A 21,989-nucleotide genomic window follows, 5' to 3' on the forward strand; every position below is an offset into this window, starting at 1 on the left:
GTGTGTGTGTGTGTGTGTGTGTGTGTGTGTATATCCCACTGGCTAGCCCCCTGCCGCCACTTTGCACTGTGCTGATAACAAGACAGCGTTGCAGAGGCGTAGCACCCATCCTCCAGTTCCCCCTTGGTTTACACCCATAGCTTTGTCAGCACTGTTGCTGTTGTCTAGCGCTGTATATGGAGTTAGCACCATTAGCTGCTAGCTGCTGGCTCAGCAAAGTCCATGATGAGAATCGTGTGCAGACTCATACACTCTGAATTTCACATAGAGCCTTCAGCATTGAAATGATGATTTCGTTTAACTTTTGTATTATTCCCAGGCACTGTAACCCTTACCCATCCCTGCCCCGCTTCCCTATCTCTCCTCTTTGTGGCTGCACTGTCAGAGATACCATCTGTGCAGTAAAACCACCATCCATAAGACATCTGTCAGTGCTATGTTTCACTTTCTAAAGATGATGATATTTGATAGGACACAGTCACCACATTGGGCCAATGTGAGAACCAATGACTGTTTTCTGATAAAAGACCCTAGCCTCTGTAGCCTCCAGGATCACACCAGACCATTCCCAACCTGGTGTGAAGAAACTAAGCTTTCAGTAAAGGATCTTCTCTTTTAAAAAGAAAATACCACACTTTTCTGAATGAAAGAGAAGACTTGGGACCCCATTTAAAAGGTAGAGTCATATACTACTACTACTTGTCATATATTACTGTATTAGATTTTTCTATGTGCACCTTGTCATAGATACCTTACGCAGGAGGATTCCCTCCAAGTAATTGTTACTTTATACTGTCAAGATGTTCTGCTCTGAGGTGTAAGGGTATCCCATCAATAGTGGTGTGTGTTTCAGTCAACAGGTTACTTGAGTGCTCACAAACTCTTCTTAAGAGATATTACTGTTAGTGACATGAAGACCTAGTTGAGATCTATTTATAGTTAAAACATAACAAATATACTTGTAAAAATACTTGAGTATTATTCTGCTTATATGCGATTCAAATGTAGATATCTAAAGAATTAACCTCTAATCTCTTAGAGCCTGCCTGATCATAACTAATAAGAGCACAGCTGCTTTGATGGTAGGTGTTATTCATATTATGCTAATGACCAAGAGCCACCTGGGAAATAACCACACAACTTCTATTGAAAATAAAGGTTATTTTAGCACTAAGGTGCCTGAGAATACCCAGCTCAACACCTTAATGACAGATTCAGCATGATCGACATGGCGCCCCCTGCTGAGGACTACTACTGTCATCAGTTCCAGCCCAACACCTTTGACCCCTCCCGCTGCAGCTCCTGCCTGCGGCCAGATCATATGCACCTCAGCAGCAACACTGCCACTACTGCTGCTGCTGCTGCTCAACAGGACGGCTCACAGGAGTGGGTATGTACATGAATATTTCAATATTTTTGTGAATATGGGTGTGTATTTAACAAACTTAATAGAATGACATAAGAATACTCTAAAAACAATTTAGGAGTAAAACAGTGAAGAATAATTATTAAGTGGCTCACCTTACAGCAAATGCAGATAAACGTTTAAGTACTAGTGTGTAGGATTTAGGGGCTCTGTTGGCAGCAGAAATGAAATATAATATTCAGAATTATGGTTTTATTTGTGTATCATCAGCTGAAACTAAGGTCCTTTTCAACAGAGCCCACCATGTTGTATTGCCATGTTTCTACAGTGGCCCAGAACAGACAAATCAAACACTGGTGCTAGAGAGGGCTTTCACATTTTATATTACCTGAAGGCCACAGGAAGAGGTGAGGGAAGGGGTATTCAGATGGTTGCAATCTGCAAACTCACTGCTAGATGCCACTAAATCCCACACACTGGTTCTTTAAAAATTAAGGAATAGCTTAATAAAGTTGTCTTACTATTGAGACGCTCCTCTTGCTTACGGTCATTATGGGTTTTTACAGGCTCTCAAGGATGCAAGGGCAGCAGGAGGGTAACGTTAGAAAACTACAGAAAAATTGTGATGCTAGCTGATATTTGGACATTTTCATTACATAAAAATAAATCCACTTGCTGTAAACCAGTATTATTTGCCATATGTCAATGCTAATACAGACTACACAGTGTTAGCTCTACAGGTAGTAACAAGATGAAAGGTGAGTGTCCAAAACTATCAACAGGCAGCAGGATTTTAAACAGACCCTGAACATGTATCCATCCACTAACTTATTATAATCCAGAGCTCTGGTGGCTATTTCTTCACCTGAATTAACTATTTTCTTTCTACTGGACTACACCTGCCAACTGTATCACTGTGCAGAAGGAACCTGCACCTGGTGGACTGAGGAGGAACGAAACCTACTTGTGTTCGTCCTCCTCCGCTGACCTTTAACACTGGCTAGCTCAGTGATGCTGGTGAGCTAGCAGTAGATGCACGTTTCCTTCTGCACAGTGATACAGTTGGTAGGTGTAATTCAGTAGAAAGAAAATAGCTCCTCCATGAAACTGCTCACAACTAGTCTGGGGATAATCTTGAGTAAGGTCATGATTCCTGACTGTCACTTTAATTCATCAATGATATCTAATTATGAAATAATTATACTATAAGACACAGTAGCCACTCTGCATTATGATTCCTTCTATAACCGAAGTTTGCTGCTGATACTTCTGTACTTTTATGTAAGTGAATGCAGGACTTCAACTTGTAATGTATGAGTATTTTTGCCCTGTGTTATTGTGTTTTTCTAAAGTAAATCATTTAAATACTTTTTCCACCACTGTTGGCTACATACATAATAAGATGCTGGCAAACTGAGGCCAAGGAAAACAAGTCTCAGGTAAAATTTTATCATCGTCACCAGCTGATGAGTAAAAGTAAAGAAACAGTATTGTTCGATCATTGCAGGGAAGAGCTATCTGATTAAGCTTTTCATCTTAAATTTGCTAGTAAGAAATAAAGTGAATGATTGTTGCTGTCATCACCTATTATCATTGTCCAAAATTGCACTCTGAGAAATTCAGGCCCTGATATTTAATATCAGCAACAGCCAAGTTTATGTGACCGGAGACCATTGTTTAAACATTTATGAATAAAGGGGCTTCAGTATAACACCTTACATACTGAGGTCAAACTCTGATTATATAGGTTATAAATAACCAGGTAAGGTGCTCTATAATGACATTCAATACGACTGGTATGTTAAAACTGTCCTACAAGTTTCACACTGAGGCGATGATGTCAATATACAACACAATCAGCAAGTGAAACTACTGTGGAGGTGGGAGAAGGATAATACATCAAGGTGGCATTTGATTCTGTATCATTAATTAATGAAAGCTCATTACAATCCTTCGGGAATGGGTTGTAATCTGATATACCCATGACACATGCAAACATGCCCCCCTCACACCAGCCCACTGAAGTTAAAGTATACAGTGAAGTAAAGTCAAGAAAGTTCTCTTTTTTTTTCTCTTTTTTTTAATCAAAGTTGTTACTGTAATGTCGACTCACTTTTGATCTGAAAACAAAAGATGACACTTTACATCCTTTGAACCTGCATCCAGTCAAGAGATCAAGAACTACAACGAGCAAAACTTCAGTCGTTTGCCTGTTAATGAGAGGTAGAACTTAAGGAGGGATCAAGATAAAGATGAGAAAGAAGTTGAGTGGGCGGTTCTGGTAATGCAAAAGCACTAGAGCAATGAAATAATGATGAGCATGACCAGAGACTAGCTTGAGTTACGTCCTGTGCAGACTAAATGTATTGGCTTAGCTAGAACAGAGGGAGAGAAGGAAGAAGTGAAGGAAGAAAGCTGCTGAAAGCCTTGCAGTAGACTTAGCTCAAGGACAGCGAGCAGTCACAGTAAGTATATTAATGTTTAGACTTGGGACGTTGGTTGGCTGTGTATCAGTGTCTACAGGGTAAGTTAATGTTGGTTTGTGTTGCTTGTTTTTTAAAATGTGTGGGATAAAAGACACCAGCCAGTAGGTAGTCGTTGTGCTCAGCTTTTGTCAGGGTCAAGTGGTGTAAGTGACTCTGCTGGTGATGATCAAATGTGATAAATGTGCTCCGTTGAAAACAGGAAGACTTATCAAAACACACTCACTTTTAAGAAATGGTCAAATTAAAAGATTCTGCAGTCACCTCTAATGACATTGACATTTCTGTCCCCTAAAATTTGATGTAATTTTTATTATTTTGTTTAAAAGAGTCAAAATACCAGTTTGACTCTCGCTGAATTATCCAAATGCTAAAAAATGTGATTCTGTCCACAAACCAGGATGCAGGTGACGATACTCGTGCCCTGTCTGAGGTGACCACAAGTGCCAGTAGTGATGACGTGAGCGGTTGTTGGACCTACCAGTGGAGTCCGGTCCACAGTCTGAGTCCTGAGTGGGAACTTAATATCTGTGACACTGACATACAATCCAGGTGACTGTATCCTGTATCCTGATTTTAGAAACCACTTTTTACCAAGAGCATTCTCTGTGAGCAGTGAGCACATGTATGTATACTGTGAAATGACATGCTCTCACTCTGAATGACAGCTGAACCTGTGGGGTTTGTCCCTGAATGAACTGTTTAACACTGACTTTGTAGGATCTACCTAAAGTTTGATTATACATGAGAATTATACTTAGAACTCATTTTCTTTTAAACGATAAAAGAATGATGAAATATGTCATTTGAAAGAGGCAGCACAAAGTGACAAATTATCACCCTAAACTGCAGTTCCCACAGCTCTACAGAGCATTTGAGCATCTTTCTTTAGCCCCTTAACCACTGCACAAAAAAACCCCACTAACCTCTATAATGTGGCTTTTGTTTTTAATGGGAAAGGTTACAATCGGCATACACTCTTGGGACAAAAAACTCTGCAGTAGTCACCAGTATTTATCGGCCCCAGCTCCCATTGACATTAATTTTGGTGTAAAAGGGGTATCTAGGTTTTTTTTTTCATGGCCCCCAACTTTACAGTTTTGATTTCACTCTCATAGCTTTGTTTTCAGAGGGAGCAGGCAGCTGTTTTTAGCAACAACAAAAAAAGCTCTGTTAGACCCACTGCATGTTACTTGCCCAGCACCAGACAGTTACCAGCTAGCTGGTGAAGATAGTGGAGTATTTATCAGCTTAAGAGCCACTTATTTCCCTCAGGAGTTGGAGGAGACCAAAACACAGAGGTAAAAGGAAAGACAATATTGGACTTAAATCCATTAGATGCCCAGAAGCATGACTCCAAGTGAATGCTTATGCTGCTCTGTGTCTGCTGGATGTGTAAATAAGAAACTGTTTGCCACCTAACAACTTCACAAAGTGGTAATGTGTCAGTGTTGTGTTTGCAGCTTGTTCTGCTGCCCCCAAGTGCACAAAAAAATCAGTTACTGCTGCTTTAATGACAATGTCAAAAACGACCCTCTCACCTGCCTACCAACTTAATCACCTATGGCCGTACAGTCCACAAGAAGAGATCGGCGGATGCTACACGCACATGCAGACCACGCATTGAGAAATACCTTTGCAAGTCTACTCTCTGACTGTTACTCACATTAAAAAGCAGTCCACTTCCACATTTGGTACAGCTGGTTTTCTACAACTGATGCAAATTGTACCTTAGTACACATTAACCATACTCATGCACACCTTTTTAGTAGACATGGGCATGGATCGATGTACATGACCTGGTACAGTACACTGTGTTCACCCCAACAAATGAACTGGACTTTGTGATCAAGAGTACCCAGATCCAGGCCCTATGTCCCTAATGTGAAAACCTCCTTAGACTTATGAAAGTGTACCTTGTTGCACTCTAGAAGTTGTGACTGTGATTTTACTTTCACCTATACGACCAAAACATTTGTTGTGGTAGTTCAGTAGTTAACAGCACTATAATTTTTCAAATTCTTTATGACATTTGTAGGCCTTTTCACTGGTCACCAAGCAAAATGACTGTCCGGCAAACATATTTTACAAGTGACAACTCCATGTTTGCAGCACCTTCCTCATCTATATATCTGTGTTCATGACCTTGTGCTGCCCTTCCCCAGTTCTCCAAACCAGTGGGACTGTCCAGAGAGGAGCAGATCCCTCAGCTCAGAGAGGCACTGTGTGGCCCAAAGAGATATGACCCGGTTGGATCCGTCCAAAGCTGATAGCTCCTGGATGGATGAGAGGAGGGGCAGAGACAGGTCCCGCCGGGCATCAGGTACAATAAGAGATATACACTGCATCATAAAACTTGATATTTCGAAAATGACTTGCTTCCTTAAATCCACAAAAGACAATCTAGACCTTGACACGTGCTCATGATCTCTCAAAGGCTGCATATCAAGACAGTGACCTTAGGCTTGTATGATTTTCAGAGTCCAGAGGACACAAGGAACAAGAGAGTGGCTACTTCTCTCCAGACAGAAAAGGTGATGGTGAGCGGCAGACGGAGGAAGTCAACAAACGGTTGTATCGTTACTATGAGAGGGGACATCCTCTTCCAACCAACTACGTCCCTGAGCCCAAAGCCTGCGTCCCCTACAGGAATGTCAACCTTGGCATTCCCTCCCAGAGGAGAAACCCAGAGACGTATATGCTGGAGATATGGAGGAGTGAGTCCCCAGAGAGGTACACATATCACTCCAACTTTAGACGGGGAGCTAGTTCACAGAATAATTCACCAACACGTCACAGCTCTGTGAGCCCAGATCGCTACAAGTTGACTGAATCTCCTGTGGGAACCCAGCGAAAAAGTTCCCTCTCCAGGAGCCAGGTTCGGTCTCATGCCTCGTCTCCTGGCTCCTCTCAGCTTCCATCACATGGTCTTTCTCGCCATACATCCGGCAGGTCAAGTCCATCCCGCAGAAGGGGGTCTATCGCCTCTCGGACTGCCTCGCCCTCTAGGGCAACCCCTTCTCACAGGCATACAGACTCTTTCCATTTACAGAATGGTGAATATGATGCTCAAAAGAGAAGCAGCAGAGAGTCAAGGAGTCCATCACAAACTTCAAACAAACACAGTTTGGACTCTGAGAAGCTGTACAGGAACCTGGAATCGATCTCCCGCCGTGGATCCTCTGCCATCCAGCAAAATTCATATGAGGGATCTCAAGCATCTCCGCGAACCAGAACAGCCATCAGCAGCTCGGCTCACACTCGCACTCGCAACAGCCGTGAAGTATCACCATCCAGGAATGGCTACAGTACACACAGCCACACCCCACACAGGGAGCCCCACTCCAGAGACAGCAGACTGAGTCCTTCCCAAGGCTCCTGGCAGGGGTCATCTCATTCTGTACTCAGCCTCCCGCCCTCTCGCGGTTCCTCCACATCAAGACGAGGCCTGGACTCTCAGATGGTTGGCAGTTTATTGTCACCTGTTGGAATCACAGAAACTGACAAAGGCCATGAGGGGAATAATAAGGTCGGCAGTGACAGAAGCAGGAGCAGTGTGAGGCGAGGCATGGAGGCCTTACTGCTCTCTGAACCCAAGAAGGCTGCAGTAGAAGTGGAGGAGGTATGTACTGTATGTCAGGTAGTATTTGTTTTCAGCCAAGCTAGCAGCGTGGGGTGTCATGCCATTGTTCTGACAGTAAAATCTCCTATTGGACCAAAAATCCATTTGTCCAATGGCCCAGTGCCCAGAAAACAAGCACCCATTACTCAAAAGGCCTATTGCTCCAAAAATACACTCTATGCCTGCAATTAGAAAGATTAATGGCCTGCAATCAGCAATCTGCAATATTTTTTCCCTAATATGGCGAAAGCATGTTCCATCCTACTCTGCTTTACTCTGCCTTTGATTGGTTATCCCTGATATTCTTATCCTATCCTAACCAATCTTACTCCTCATGCTTAAATATAACCAACCCAACCAATGAGGGCAACAAGTACTAGTCAATCAAAGGCGAAGTGGGGTGGGTCATACCTTTGCACCTGGGAAGGTCTGATGAATCATTCTGTGCAGTAATTTGCTATTTGCTTCTGTTTTGGAGAGTGTGTATCCTCAGAGCAATGGGCCTTCAGAGTATTGGCTGTTTGTTTTTTGGGATAATGGGCTGTCAGACAAATGGGGCATTTTTCAGACTGTTTGGGTTTCAGAATAATGGACAGTCGGAAGCAAGGACATTCCCTTAGCGGGGCCCTAAGGATGGTAATGTCAGTCTGTCTTTGAAAAAAGATGTCAGGCGCACACTAAGACTCGATGCAAAAATATTGTAATACTTGAATAAAAGAAAATATTTTTGCATCGAGTCTTAGAGTGTGCGCCTGACATCTTTTTTCAAATTTGTATTTTTTTGTCAGTGGTCAGCACCTCTCCAACCCTGGTGTGTGCTCCTCCTCTCTCTTCACAATGTCAGTCTGTCTACCACTTGATCAACCAGACTGAAATATTTAAACCACTACTGGATGGATTGTCATGAAATTTTGTACAGACATTCATGGTCCCCAGAGGTTGAAGCCTACAGTGAAATGTTTCCACAGCTATTGGCTGAATTGCATGCTCCTCCCCAGGATAAACTGTAATAACTTTAGTGATCCTCTTCTCTCTTTCTGACCTGTCACCTGGCACCATCATCACGGCAATTTTTTTTTCCAGTACTGTTGTTAATTATTAATAACCTGCAAAATGAATGGCATTCCCATCAGCCTCAGCTGTACTTTGTGTTTGGTGCTATTTAGCAAATGTTAACATGCAAACATGCTAAAATAAGTTGGTGAAAATACTGAATGTTCTGCCTGATAAACATCAGCATGTTACCATTGTCACATTGTGACCCATACAGTCTATGCTGTGAACATATTAGCACACTAACATTGGAATTTAGCACAAAGCCCAACTATGCCTAAGTATAGCCTCACAGAGCTGCTAGCATTACCGTAGACTCTTAATCTTGTCATGTTTCATGTCAGAGACAACGCTTTATACTGCATATCATGTAAAATGTTGATACATTTTTATGAACCTGAGGTGGCGATGACTATGGACGACTACATTGTCCTGGCTGATATTCCAACGATCCAGCTGGAGTCAGAGGAAGAGTTTCCAGGGATGAGAAGGAGGAACCAGAGTCCCAGCCCCTGCAGGGACCAGAGGATTAGGACTTACAGGTTGGTGATACCTTATGGCCCTGTATCATACAATATCATGGTAGAGCATCATGGATAGCCATAACAGCAGACCCATGACCATGCATCTATTCTGCATTCCTAGTATATATATTTCTTTAAACCATTCCTTTGGCGGCTGAAAGATTCGTAAAAATATTTGTGTAGCAATTAGTAAAACACTTTGAAGAAATCTTTTGATCTGACCATAAGTAATTGCCTTAGTTATGGCCAAAGAAAAGAGGAGTGCTCTAGAGGCCTTTGCAGAGGAATGTGATAGATTGGTAAGAAAACGTCGTAGTGTGTTTGTCAAACATTTCTCTGCACTTTTATTTGGCTCTGAAGACACCAAGATGAAATAGACATCTACCGTTCAAGGCTGGAGTCAGATGAGAGGGGGAGAGGCAGAGAGAGAGGCAGAGACAGACGAGAGAAATGTCGGGACTCTGAGAACGGGCGATCATCTCGAAGACAGTCAGCCACATCTCTTCATACACAGGTAGGATGCATTAACTGCACAGGTGTTCACAATAAAATCCATGTTGAAACAGCAGAGCTTGGAATCCCATGTCTGTTTATTCTATCAAAGAGTTCAGATGATCAAAGTGGAAAACACAGATCTTCAAAGGTGAAGGAAAGAGCTTCTCCTGAACGCCCACAGACACAGGTGAGCATGGTCCCATGACTCTTCTGCATCTGTATAAATCACGAGTGTTTGGAGGAAAATGGGTCATTCATACATTCATTCTAAAGTAGACCTGTGATATTTATTTCAGCTCATTTCCCTCGGGTGCCCTTCTCACAGGAGCACCTTGCAGGACAAAAAGCCATTAGTTAGCACTCTATGTTTTAGGGCAGCATGTTCATATGATTTATCATTTTTTTTATTATTAGATTCTAGGATGGTTCAAGCCAGTGTATCTTGCAGTGTCAGCGCTGCAGTGTCATGCCTAAAACGGCTGAGCCAACAAACACAGAGAGATGGATGATCACAAAATGAAACATTCAAAATGTTACTTCAGTGCTTTGAATCACATGCAACCTTGCAAACATTCATAGTAGTTCACAAACCCTGACATGACATTTCTCTTAATAAGAGCTACGTGTGATCTCACATTTGTGACTTCCTTGTTTTTCTTCACATCATGCATTTCTTTCCCTCTCAATGTCTCTGCCTGTCCTCTCCTCACAATGATGCATGGTAAGTATGTTACTTTGTGCTCACACGCTTTAATAGCACCTGCTTGTTTTCAAGTCTGTCTAATAATATTTCATTAATTCCTCTTTCTCTTTAAAACTACCTTCCTTTTTTAAGTTCCCATTCTGCAGTATGTTTCCCGTTGTTCAAGCTTTAAAGTTTTGCCTGCCTTCATACGCATGCTTCAGAATGATGTGGTTATCTCACAATGACACGTTCATCTGCTGCTGACAGTTTCCGTTTCCTCTAGTTTCACAGTAAAGTGTGAGACAGAAACCACAGCAGAATGCTTTCAAAGAGCTTAATCGTAATGCTTTAATTACAGGTGTTGTTACTGGAAGGGGTGGATGTCCAGACTGGATGAACATGGCAAGGTAAATTGAAGTTTTTAAAATAATCATTTAACTCCTGTTGTAACCACAATCTCATTCACCAGACAGACAGTACTCAATCCAACTATAAAGAAGTCCATGTACTATAGGAATGAAAATGTAACTAATTTAATGTTGTCAATGTTTACTGTGTTTTGCTCAGTGGAAGAAACTCTGGTTTGTTCTGGGTGATACTTCGCTAAAATACTACAGAGACTCAGAGGCTGAGGAGGTAGGGCCTGATGTATAGCATTTCTGGTAGAACGTTTCTGAGATGTAAAACCTGTAGCAATTCATTTTAATCTACATGCAGTCATTTGACAGGGTTTTACGCAGGTTTTGCCCCCATTACATGACCAGTATCCTCAGTTTGTCTAAATTGATTGGGTTCAGTCTTCTTTGGCATTTGTTACTTACTTACTTATTTGACTTGACTAAATTTAAACTCTCCTTGTTGTGCTGCAGTCAGATGATCTGGACGGAGAGATCAACCTGACATCCTGTTTGAATGTGTCAGACTGTGATGTAGAGAGGAACTATGGACTCCAAATACAAGTATGTCTTTACTGTACTTGCGTTTTGCTCATTGTGCTGTACAGTAGAGCATCAGACAGATGGACAGTCAGACACCCCACACACCTCCCCCCATTTTCACATCAATTACATTTTTGGCTGCTTCCTGTTTAACAGTGTGTGTGTGTGTGTGTGTGTGTGTGTGTGTGTGTGTGTGTGTGTGTGTGTGTGTGTGTCTTTTGATCTCCTCCAGACAAAGAGAGCAGTGTTCACTCTCTCTGTTATGACCTCCAGAATACGACGTAACTGGGTGAAGTTACTAAAGCAGGCGATCCAGAACAACTCACAGTGAGTCTGACTTTAAACTGGGATACAGTGGTGGAGGAAGTGTTCAGATCTGTTACATAAGTACATAAGTAAGTATCAATACCACAATGTAAAAATAAGTACTATACCAAAAGTATTTAAATTAAAACTACTCAATGCAGACAAACTGCTATTGCGAGTGTTATATTATTGAATAAATAATTAGATTATTAGTGCTGATACCTTAACCACCTTAATGTTGTAGTTGCTCGAGTTAGAGATATGATTTTCATGTACTGTTGGGTAGTTTGATAACATTACTACTACATTACTATTATTTATAAGATCATCATATGTTTTGTATGTAAAATCTTAAACTGTGGTGTAACCAGTAATTAAAGCAATCACATAGATATGGAGCAGTAAAAGTATAATATCCCTCTATATTGTAGTATAGAAAATTGGCGTGAGTTTTAAATACTTAAAGTTACATTTGGTAACTTTTATGAAAATAACTTTTGTGTCATATTTGCTGAAACTGTCACTACAGTTTACATGAGACAGATAGTCTGTGAAAAGAAATCTTGTCCCTCCTCCTCTTCCTACTGCCTCTAATGGCATTCAATAAAACTGATTACGGGCAACAACCAATCAGAGCCAAGGCGTCCATATGCAGCTGTAAACCAAACACTGCTCATGAACTGCGGTTAAACTAGGCAGGGCTATATTTTAGTGTACTGTTTAGCTGTGAAATGAGAAAGTGTGTGACCCAGCCGCCATGTTGGAAATAGTCAACTAAAGTACCAACCACCACCCACCAACCAGAACAAAATGTCTCATTTTACAGCTAAACAGTACACTAAAATATGTTTCTGGAAATATTTGTGACGAGGAATAGGCAATGTAGGAACAGAATGTGGAATCATATTTGATCAGCAGTGCCTAGTTTGACAGATTGATCGCAGTTCATGAACAGTGATTGACATGATTGACAGCTGACTCCTCGGCTCTGATTGGTTGTTTTCGTTCCTGTGCAGCAACGCCATTAGAAGTGCTATGAGGCAACAGAGTAGGGAGAGAAATATGATTATTTCTTTTTACCCATTATCTGTCTCATTTTGTGCTGTGTGGATATAGTAACAGTTTAAGCAAATATGAAGAAAGTTATTTTTTCATTAAAATATTACCAAATGTAGCTTTAAGTAAAAGGAGAAGTGCCTACAATGTGTACTTCAGTACTTTACTAATTGAGAAAATGTACTGTGACACATTATTTTCTTGCTGAGAGACTACTGTGTACTACAAGTACATATTTCACAATGAAACATATTTCAAAGAAGCCAAGCCCATAAAATTAACTTAACATTTCAATACTGTAATATATTTACTTTAATTTCAATTAAATAAAAAAAAAAAAAAAATACTGTTCCTCAGGGGCAATTTAAGGTTGGTAAAACTAAATGCTATTTATCAGTCTGTCCACAGAGTAAACTCAGACTATTTTACTTTGGCCGTTCACGTTTTAGGCTTCTTGAATAAAATCAAAGTAATATATGTGTATTAAAGAAGGAATGAAGCCAAATAAATCATATTTTAAAATAAATTCAGTTCAGACAGACAAAGCTCAGTTTATTCTTAATCTAAGAAACAACCATTAAATTATCTCACTATATGGTCCTTTTAGCAGTTATTCTGGAGCTTTTGATCGCAAGCAAAATACTAAATAAAACTTCTGCTTCCACTGACAGTGCTCATAAAATCTGTCGTCATTTAATCTGTCACAATATATGACTAATTAATGACAATTAGTAATGTACAAACAGGACATTCTTCATGGTGAAAATGTAATGTTCATCATGTTATTCCAGTAAAATGTGTTAAAATCTTCAAACTAACTCAAATAAAGAAAAGAAAAGAAAAACAGGCATTCTGCTGGCCTGTAAATTCCTGAACACAGTGAGGAAATGCAGACAGTGTGATTGGGTGGTCCATCTGTAGCAAACCCTCTCTATCATCTTTCTTCTGATGTGTAACACTACCCTCCTGTCTTTCCCTCACTCTGACCTCAGCCAATCAGACACTGGCAGCGAGAAAGAGAACCCCCTGTCCCGGAGGCCGTCGTCATGCCAACCCCCTGCTCGGTTCACCTGCAAGGACTCCGGCTATGAACTAACCACTTCCACATCCACCACCACAGCTGCAAACTCCCATCAGGCCGACCACCATGACCAAACTGTAGATCTGGACGGCGACTTATCTCCAGCCAGTCAGAGAGAAGAAGGGGAGGGCTGGGACCGTGAGCAAGCCAAGCGATTGGAGGAGAGGAACAAGTGGTTTGAGGAGGAGGTCTCCTTCAGTGAGATGGGCAGCAGGTGGGACTCCATGGAGCTGAAAAAGGGGAGTGTACCTGTGCCTGTTATTGAAACCTTGGACTCAGAGGTCAACAGGAAGTGGGTAGAATTTGAGACAATGTCATTTAGGGACATGAGCGCGCAGACTCTCATTGGAGCCCAGGCTTATCAGTCAAGCACCCCACAGGCATCACAGTCTCTCGTTAGCTCCCAGGCGTATCAGTCGAGCCCTGAAGAGGCTGAACAGTCTCTCACCGATTCAAAATCTAATATATCAAGCTCAAAGGGGGCTCTTCCATCCATAAATGGAGCCCAAACTATTCAAACAAATAAAGCAGAAGCACTTCAGAAGGAGGTAAGACCGTATTTACAGCCACTGTCTTAAAAACGTTAAAAAGTGATGAGTAGAAACACTAATAGATGTTCCTGTAATGTGTTTACAATGCAAGGAAATTACATTAATATTCAGAAGTGATATACATCTCAAATTTTCCCTCCTCCACCCATCTCCCAGGCCCTCTCTCTTCGAAAGCAGGTGGAGAGCATCAAGAGGGAGCGTGCAGCCATGGGGATAGAGGTGGACAGCCCATGTGGCCCCGGGGCCCCCTGTAGGGCCAGACTAGAAGCCATGGAAGCAGCCCATCGGAAAACACTGCAGGAGCTGCAGGAGAAACACGCGAGGGAGATCAGGGAACTGGAGGAGCAGAGAGACAGGATGCTGCAGGAGGAGAGCCAGGCAGCTGTTAAAGGTGAGGCAGGAAGTATAGATGTATGACGCAACAGTGGCTTCTGGGGGAAGTTAGCATGTCTTTCTTATGCCTCTTTGGTTAAATATATCCTCCAGCCAGTCTCTATCTGTATTTTTAGTGATTTCTTTTATTACTGCATTATGTCTTTTAAAATAACGTTGTATGTATATGCCGAGTTCTTGATGTCTGCTTTCAATTAGCTGTCTTGTGTTGTTTTCAATCCTGTGTGTTAAAGCCAAATACAGTGTAAGTAACACATTAACTGACTGTTCATCAAAGCTGTGGAGGCACTGAGAGCAGTTCACAGAGAGGAATTGCAGAGAGAGGTGGAGAAGGCCAGGAGGTTGTCTGGAGGAGCTGCACACGTGGATGCTTCACACAGAGGCCACATGTAAGTTCATTACAGTCACTCTGTTATCATTCTGAACGTATTCACCATCTCAAGGGATCTCGCTGCAGGCTTAAGACGTTCTACACTCGACCGTGACCCCTTGCATGATAGTGCATTATAATTCACTCCATAACTCGTGTGTTTGTGCGTCTCAGGCCGCAGGCGGACATCTTGCACAGTGAGTTAGATGTGCTGTCAGAGCGCTACTCCCAGAAGTGCCTGGAGCTGAGCCGCACTGAGCAGAGCAGCCAGGGCCGAGAGACTGAGCTCGGTCGTAAGGAGAGAGAGCTGGAGCAGCTCAGAAGAGAGAACCAGGTTTACATACATGCATGATTTGATACTGTTTGAACACAATACCATACTGTCTAGATCATTACAGTAATTTTGCTCTTATAGGAATAAACTACTTGTAATAGGGAAGCTACACTCATAGAAAGAAAGGTACTAACTAGAATCATATATGGTTCTTTGGGTTGTCTCAGTAGGAGAACCCTTTTATAAAGGTTCCACCTGGAAGCTTTTTGTTAGTTCTAACTAAAACCTATCCTAAAGGGTTATACCCAGAACCATCTGTGAAATATTCCACCCAGAACCCTTCTCTGAAATGATCTCCAGAAAACTCTTCTATGGTGGAATGGTCCTACCCAAAACCCTTTCTGGGGGCTCTATCCAGAACCTTTCCACCTTCTAAGGGTGCTAACAAGAACCCCTTTATATTCCAAGGATTTTATCTAGAACCCACCTATGGGGCTCTAAAAATAGTAATTGACTACATTACCCATAAATCTCTCTTCAGCCAATCATAGTTTTATTTTAAAAGGTTAGCCTGGGGCCATGGGAACCATGTCCAGCAGCCTTGGGCTTCATGTGGCTCCAAAAGGGCCGGGGCTGACGTGGATTATAAGAGTTTTGAATGGTACTCTTAATCTTACAAATCACTCTTTCTTCGCTAAAGGGTTCTTTAGAAACCAATGTTTCTGGGTAGAACCTCAGCCCTTTACAAAGAACCCCTTTGGAACCTTTATTTCTAAGAGCGTACAACAGTCATAAGAATATTTATCCATGGCATAATTTGAACCAAAAATCTCTTTTCAGGAGCTTAAGGCCAAACTGGCAGAGGAGATCAGCCGCATGCGCTACTTCATCACAGGGCAGAAGTCGGACACTGTATCTCTTGGCAACACTGAGCACGCTGCATCAGAAGTAGAGGTATTGATAGTAATACATTTAATAGCTGTGGCTTAATTAGATGTAATCTCAGCTCATGTGAAAGTAGGTGATGCTAAAACATCCTCATGCCAACCCACTTTCATTTATTGCACCTATGATATTAATTTGGGCTTGAAGGACAAATGTTGACATTGCAGTCTGTCATCATGGGGAAGCAGAAAACAATATTTGATGAATTTGCTGTGGGATTTTGAACCCACTTAAACTAAAAACAAATAAATCAATGCATTTTACTATTTTGTCTCGTGTACCCAGTAATGGCTCCCTGTAGCAGTATTATCACCCTTTCTGGTGACCTCATTTGTGTTGAGCATCTGTGGTTGGCCACATGATAGTGCAGCACATACTGCCATCTACTGCTTGAATACAAGCCAGCACATCATTTGTACTGCAGTGAAAGGTTTTATAGCTAGACTTCTGATGGTGGAAGATGTATTCAGGACTTTTACCTAGGTAAAAGAAGCAATACAGAAGGGGTAAAAATACTCCATTACAAGTAAAATTTAAAGTATTATCTGCAAAATGTACTTACAAGTATAAAAAAATGATCATTTTTGTTATGCAGACAAATGGTCCCTGTAATTGTTATTGTGTTATTATTGGATCATTGTTACTGATGCATTAATGTACAAGTAGCATTTTACTCTTGTAGTTGGTCACTATGGAGCAAATTTTAACTTCACTGTTTGCTGTTGAGTAGTTTTATCTATAGCAATGCATCATATTTAATTAGCTTATCGTGTCTTGTATGTAAAATTTGAATAAGCAAAGTGACTATACAGTAGCTGTCAAATAAGGTAGTAAAGTAAACAAGTACTAATGTTCCCTCGGAAATGCAGTGGAGTAAAGTATGAAGTAAATAGGAAGTACTCGATTACATGTACCTCAAAATTGTGCAGTGCTTGGGTAAATGTATTTAGTTACTCTCCACCCCTGTCTCACATACATTGCGACTTTCCATATATATTTCAAAATTATTTTTAGAATGTTTTTACCTGGTAACTGTATGATTTCACATTTTGTGTTACAGACATTACTAAGAGCAAAAGACAATGAGGTGCAGTATCTTAAAAAAGAAATCACCTGTCTACAGAATGAAGTGCGGTCTCTTACCAAGGTATGTTTCACGATCTGACTTCATGCCAACATTACCACTATACAAATGATCCAAAATAATAAACTCCTATATGCTAAACATTTGCAACGTCGACATAAACTTTCCTCCCTGCTTGACTTTGATGTGTACATCCATATTGTTTCCTTACTCTAGGAGAAAGAAGCAGCTTATGAGCGTTATAAGCAGGCCTATGTAGAGCTGAGTGACCTGAGGGGACGTAGCCAGTTGGAGACGGGTTCCCTCAACGAACACTTGAGACTGGCCAATGCTGCACTTCAGGAGGGAGCGAGACAAACATGACCAACAAGGACAACTGTTTAAAACTTAAATAGAAGAACAAAGACAGAAAGCCAATATAAAATATTAACAAAATATAACAATAAAATAATTACATTACAATAACAACATGTGCTGTTATGACTGGATATGACTTAGAAGAGTCAGAATAAGAATTAAGGCAACTATTGTGTATGACAGAGCAAAGAATAAAAAACAAGTGCTTATCCATGTGTAATCAACTCCCTTTATTGAGTTAAAAGACAAACATGCAAACAAGAGTGAGGGCATGACTAGTAGTTTTGGTAGCCTCACAGGATATGAGATTTCAAATGAGTATTGTGAAAACATCATAAATAGCAGAGGAGAGAGAGGAGATAGGTGGAGGGATATGTTTGGATGCCAAAGTGCCCCATCTTCCCCATCTTCCTTGTGCCCGCTGGTGTGCTCTCACTCGATATTGCTTAGCACCCTGTGGATGTAAATTAAAAAAATGTAACTATCATTTCGACTGTTACCAACTATCAATGTTGCAAGCATGCCACACACTACACCCTTTAACATGTAGCTTACACATCCTTTGTACATGGTTAAGATTGTGCATGAAAAGGTCTAAGCAAAAGAGTTGAAAGGTTAAATAAGGTGCGGCCAATGTAAACTTTGACTTTACCGTTTATTTCCTGACATTAGCTCAGTCATCGTCGTCATCGTCCTCAGGGACAAAGATGTCATGCTCCTCCAAGAGAGCGGCAAAGTTCTTGCTGATCAGTGTTCCCACATACAGGAAAGGCACCACCACTGCTGTCATGCGGATAAGACCAAACGGTGTCTGGAAAACACAAGGAGGATTAATTCAGAGTTCACGTAGGATGGGACAATGAGCTACTCAGAATACATACAATATGAATCCCCACCTCAGTTTAATCTAGGATATTTTGGTCAAGATTTGTGATGATGAACAACTGTTTCTCCAGAAGCCAAATACCAAAATGTAATCTCCAGAGTTACAATAGCAGAGAAAACATGCACTGCTCACAGGTTTGGTGGATATCTCTTAAAACTATTGCCATGAAAAGGTTTTCTTTGGGGGGAGTTTCACTCATTGGAATCCACGGCAGAAGGAGACAGTGCTTAGGCTGTACGTTCTGAAAAGCCCCTTGAGGCAAATTTGTGATACTGAGCTATATATAAATAAAACTGACTTGAGTAGACATTGGGTGTAACGAAGCAAAATTTGTCGGCAGTAGGCTACTCAGAAAATCTTCCATGTAGACACTTTTGTTTTTGCTCACATTTTTTACAAGTTTAAGTTAAAGACCTGAGACTTTTTTATGCACTCAATGGATACATTTCCCTTAAATGTTGGTTTCAAATGTATTAAAATCCGTGTTAGTAAACACTTTTATTTTTCAAAGATAATCCATCCACCTGACAGGTGTGGCGTATCAAGATGCTGAATAAACAGCATTATTGCTACTGAGGTGTGCCTTGGGATGGTCAAAATGAAAGGCACTGTAAAATGTGCAGTTTTATCACAAAACACAATGCCACGAGTTACAAGGTTGAGGGAGTGTCATTAGCGTGCTGATTGGAGGAATGTCCACCAGAGCTGTTGCCCATGAACGCAATGTTCATTTCATTACCATAAAACATTTCTGATGTCATTTGTGTGAATTTGGCGGTACATCCAACCAGCGTCACAACTACACAAGTTGGTAATGATGTAATTAAATTACCCACGAAAAAACTTGAACAAGGTGATACTGTAGCAGAGAAGATATAAAAACTTGCAGAGGAGATGGGGAAAATGGGGTTAATGGGGGCCCATCTGCTTATTTTTACCCTGAGGCCCCACAGCAGGTTTATCCAGCCATGGGTGGAGCAATCTCTTAACACATTTAGGACAATGTTGTCTCTCTCAGTGTGGCCCTTGACACGGGGTTTTCAGTTTTGTTCCATTTATACTGAATTATCTGGGGAAGAGAATGTAAATAAAAGGCCACTGAGGACTTCCGTTTAGTCTTACCATGACATAGTCAACTTGACCTTTGAGAGCTTTGCAGCCGTATGTGCTGTTCAACTGTGAGATTATAGTGCATGTAAGAGACGTTTTATTCGCACTGGAAATCATTACACTTGGTAAATAAGACGTGCAGCTGTAAATACCTACCTACCTATCTCCTGTCCCTCGACCTCTTTTACCATGACAACAACGCACACCAAGATCTGTAGTGTTTAGTTAACGTTGGCTCAAACAAAACAATTTATCAGAGACTAATGTAATAAGTATAGATAATTTCAATTGTTAAAATAAAACCTCCAACTAAATCAATAATGACTTGAATTAACAATAAGGGGTAATTACTTCCTGAAAGTAGCTCTATATACGTGTAAACATGCGTTCATTGGCTGACTTGACCAACCGGGCGCGTCTCCTGCCTTTCTATTCGCCACAGCTGCTGTCAATCAGAGTTAAGTCCCGCCTACACTACCAGTCATATTTCCCGTCGGTTTTCACTCGGTAAAAAGGCAGAATAAAACTCACTTTATCCGGTTTCGGTAAGATTGCCCCCGACGGCGTTGATACTACGGTCCTACTTTGAGTCGCCCTGGATATGTTCGATGTTTTCGAGCCGGTGTTACGGCTCATTATCGCCGCATTTTTGGCGAGATGTCGCAACGGGAGCCGCAGCATACTGGTCGCCATTTTTTCCTGAAATGTCAGGGAGGGTGGGACTGGGATAATTTATATATGGGCGTGTCTTAAGACGTTTGACAGAAAAAAACACCAACAACAGTAAAAAAAAAAAAAAAAATTCATAAATTATTTTGATGCAGTTATTTGTTGCGAATAAAATCTATCTGTGTCGTGTAACAAAGACATTTGTGGTCATTATGATAACCTCATTCACAAACAAGTAGCTATACACAGAGCTGCTATATAATTTATGTATTTAAAATAAATTAACAATAAGCAAATGAATACATAAAAATAGCTTACAATTTTACAACAACAAAAAAGTACAGCAAGACAAATATATCTATTGAAATAAACAGTGAAAAACTGGGGGATCAATTTAAATCCATTATTTGAAATTAAATCTTCTGAGGTGTATTCTTCATTTATTTATTTATGTTACATTTTCACAGGATGATCAGCAACATGGCCCATGTTAGAAATCTTCACATCCACCCCACTAACCCTTAGATAACATCACATCAAGTAGGCATGTTAATCTGCACATTAATAACCATTTTCCTACTGACTGACTGATAAAACTCTACATATACTCAAATTAAATGAGTGCAAGCACAGAGACAAAAATCAGTCTAAAAAACCCATATAAATCCAGAACTTTCTTTAGATTTGATGTAATTGCTTAAAGGATACACTATTTCTTTAACTTTACGAGTACAGTTTATATTTTAAAAACAACAAGCCTCTCCTCATTGTATCACCAAGTGAAGACCAAAATAATTTTACTGCAGGAAATGTAGCAGTTTAAAGCATTTCTGATGTGCTGCAGTTTATAGATCAATATCTCAAATAAAAATGCCTCTATTGCTAGCATTTTTCATCTCTGTTTGATTACATTTAATCACAAACAAAAGTTTACATTCTACAACTGAAAACTGACACAAGGTAGCCTACATTCTCTATATACCAATTCAAGTATGTTGGTTTAGAGTGATATTTAAATGTGGCTATCCAGCAAAAAACATGAACAAACAATTTAGTATTTCTATACCAGTATTGTGGAGATGTTAGCGACAGAGGACAGTGTGTGAGGAAACAACAAGGAAAGCCTGAGGCATGCCCTTCCATGTGCCTACATGGAAAGCCTAAAGCCTGATTTATGGTCCTGCGTTAAATCAACGACGTCGCTACGTCGTAGGGTGCGTGGCTACGCAGAAGGCTCGCCGTAGCCCCCGGCGTAGCCTGATGTGCACCTCCCCAAAAATGTAACTACACGTCAAGGCGACGCAGACCCAGCGCAGACCGAGAGGGCTGTGATTGGTTTGCTTGGTAGCAACGCATTTCCGGTTCTGTATTTCCAGATTGCGCCATCCCCACCATCTTTAAACATCTTCTGTTGCAATGTAGATGTTGCAGTATTAAAGGTAAAGTAAAGTTCCACTGATTGTCACACACCTGAGTGTGCGAAATTTGTTTTCTGCATTTGACCCATCCTCTGAGGGAGCGGTGAGCAGTAGCGGTGCCGCGCTCGGGAATCACGTGGTGATCTAACCCCCCAATTCCAACCCCTGATGCTGTGCCAAGCAGGGAGGAAATGGGTCCCATTTTTATAGTCTTTGGTATGACCCAGCTGGGGATCGAACCGGAAAAGCCGGAAGCTAAACAAAGAATCAACTAGAGACGACGATAACCATTCAGGAAAGGAACGCAGCCTCCTACCGCTCTG

General features: G+C 41.1%; 2 protein-coding genes across 2 annotated transcripts; one reads left to right on the forward strand and one right to left on the reverse strand.

Moving 5' to 3' along the window:
- The first annotated feature begins 1,228 nt into the window (after nt 1-1,228).
- Nucleotides 1,229-17,661, forward strand: LOC126390919 (myosin phosphatase Rho-interacting protein-like). The gene is made up of 18 exons (XM_050045431.1): nt 1,229-1,390; nt 4,250-4,401; nt 6,015-6,172; nt 6,330-7,471; nt 8,927-9,066; nt 9,409-9,562; nt 9,653-9,730; nt 10,603-10,635; nt 10,796-10,864; nt 11,098-11,187; nt 11,399-11,493; nt 13,521-14,157; nt 14,317-14,551; nt 14,831-14,942; nt 15,098-15,257; nt 16,038-16,151; nt 17,203-17,289; nt 17,443-17,661. The coding sequence occupies exons 1-18, from the start codon at nt 1,229-1,231 to the stop codon at nt 17,587-17,589; spliced, it is 3,765 nt and encodes a 1,254-aa protein (XP_049901388.1). The 3' UTR covers nt 17,590-17,661.
- A 128-nt stretch (nt 17,662-17,789) lies between these two features.
- Nucleotides 17,790-20,298, reverse strand: smdt1b (single-pass membrane protein with aspartate-rich tail 1b). Its single transcript, XM_050045337.1, has 3 exons — nt 20,111-20,298; nt 18,236-18,394; nt 17,790-18,037 (listed from the first exon to the last, which is right to left on the reverse strand). The coding sequence occupies exons 1-2, from the start codon at nt 20,270-20,272 to the stop codon at nt 18,257-18,259; spliced, it is 300 nt and encodes a 99-aa protein (XP_049901294.1). The 5' UTR covers nt 20,273-20,298; the 3' UTR covers nt 17,790-18,037; nt 18,236-18,256.
- Nucleotides 20,299-21,989: the final 1,691 nt, after the last annotated feature.

The sequence above is a fragment of the Epinephelus moara genome, chromosome 5 (genome assembly GCF_006386435.1).
Source record: "Epinephelus moara isolate mb chromosome 5, YSFRI_EMoa_1.0, whole genome shotgun sequence".
Lineage (NCBI taxonomy): Eukaryota > Metazoa > Chordata > Actinopteri > Perciformes > Serranidae > Epinephelus > Epinephelus moara.

Bases quoted from the DNA above. Each gene is read 5' to 3' on its own strand.
- smdt1b (XM_050045337.1), bottom strand. From the start codon at position 20,272: ATGGCGACCAGTATGCTGCGGCTCCCGTTGCGACATCTCGCCAAAAAT. The intron at 18,395-20,110 runs GTGAGTTTTATT...TGTGTTTTCCAG, and splicing joins TCTTACCGAAACCGGATAAA to ACACCGTTTGGTCTTATCCG.
- LOC126390919 (XM_050045431.1), top strand. From the start codon at position 1,229: ATGGCGCCCCCTGCTGAGGACTACTACTGTCATCAGTTCCAGCCCAAC. The intron at 6,173-6,329 runs GTACAATAAGAG...TATGATTTTCAG, and splicing joins CAGGTCCCGCCGGGCATCAG to AGTCCAGAGGACACAAGGAA. The intron at 10,636-10,795 runs GTAAATTGAAGT...TGTTTTGCTCAG, and splicing joins GACTGGATGAACATGGCAAG to TGGAAGAAACTCTGGTTTGT.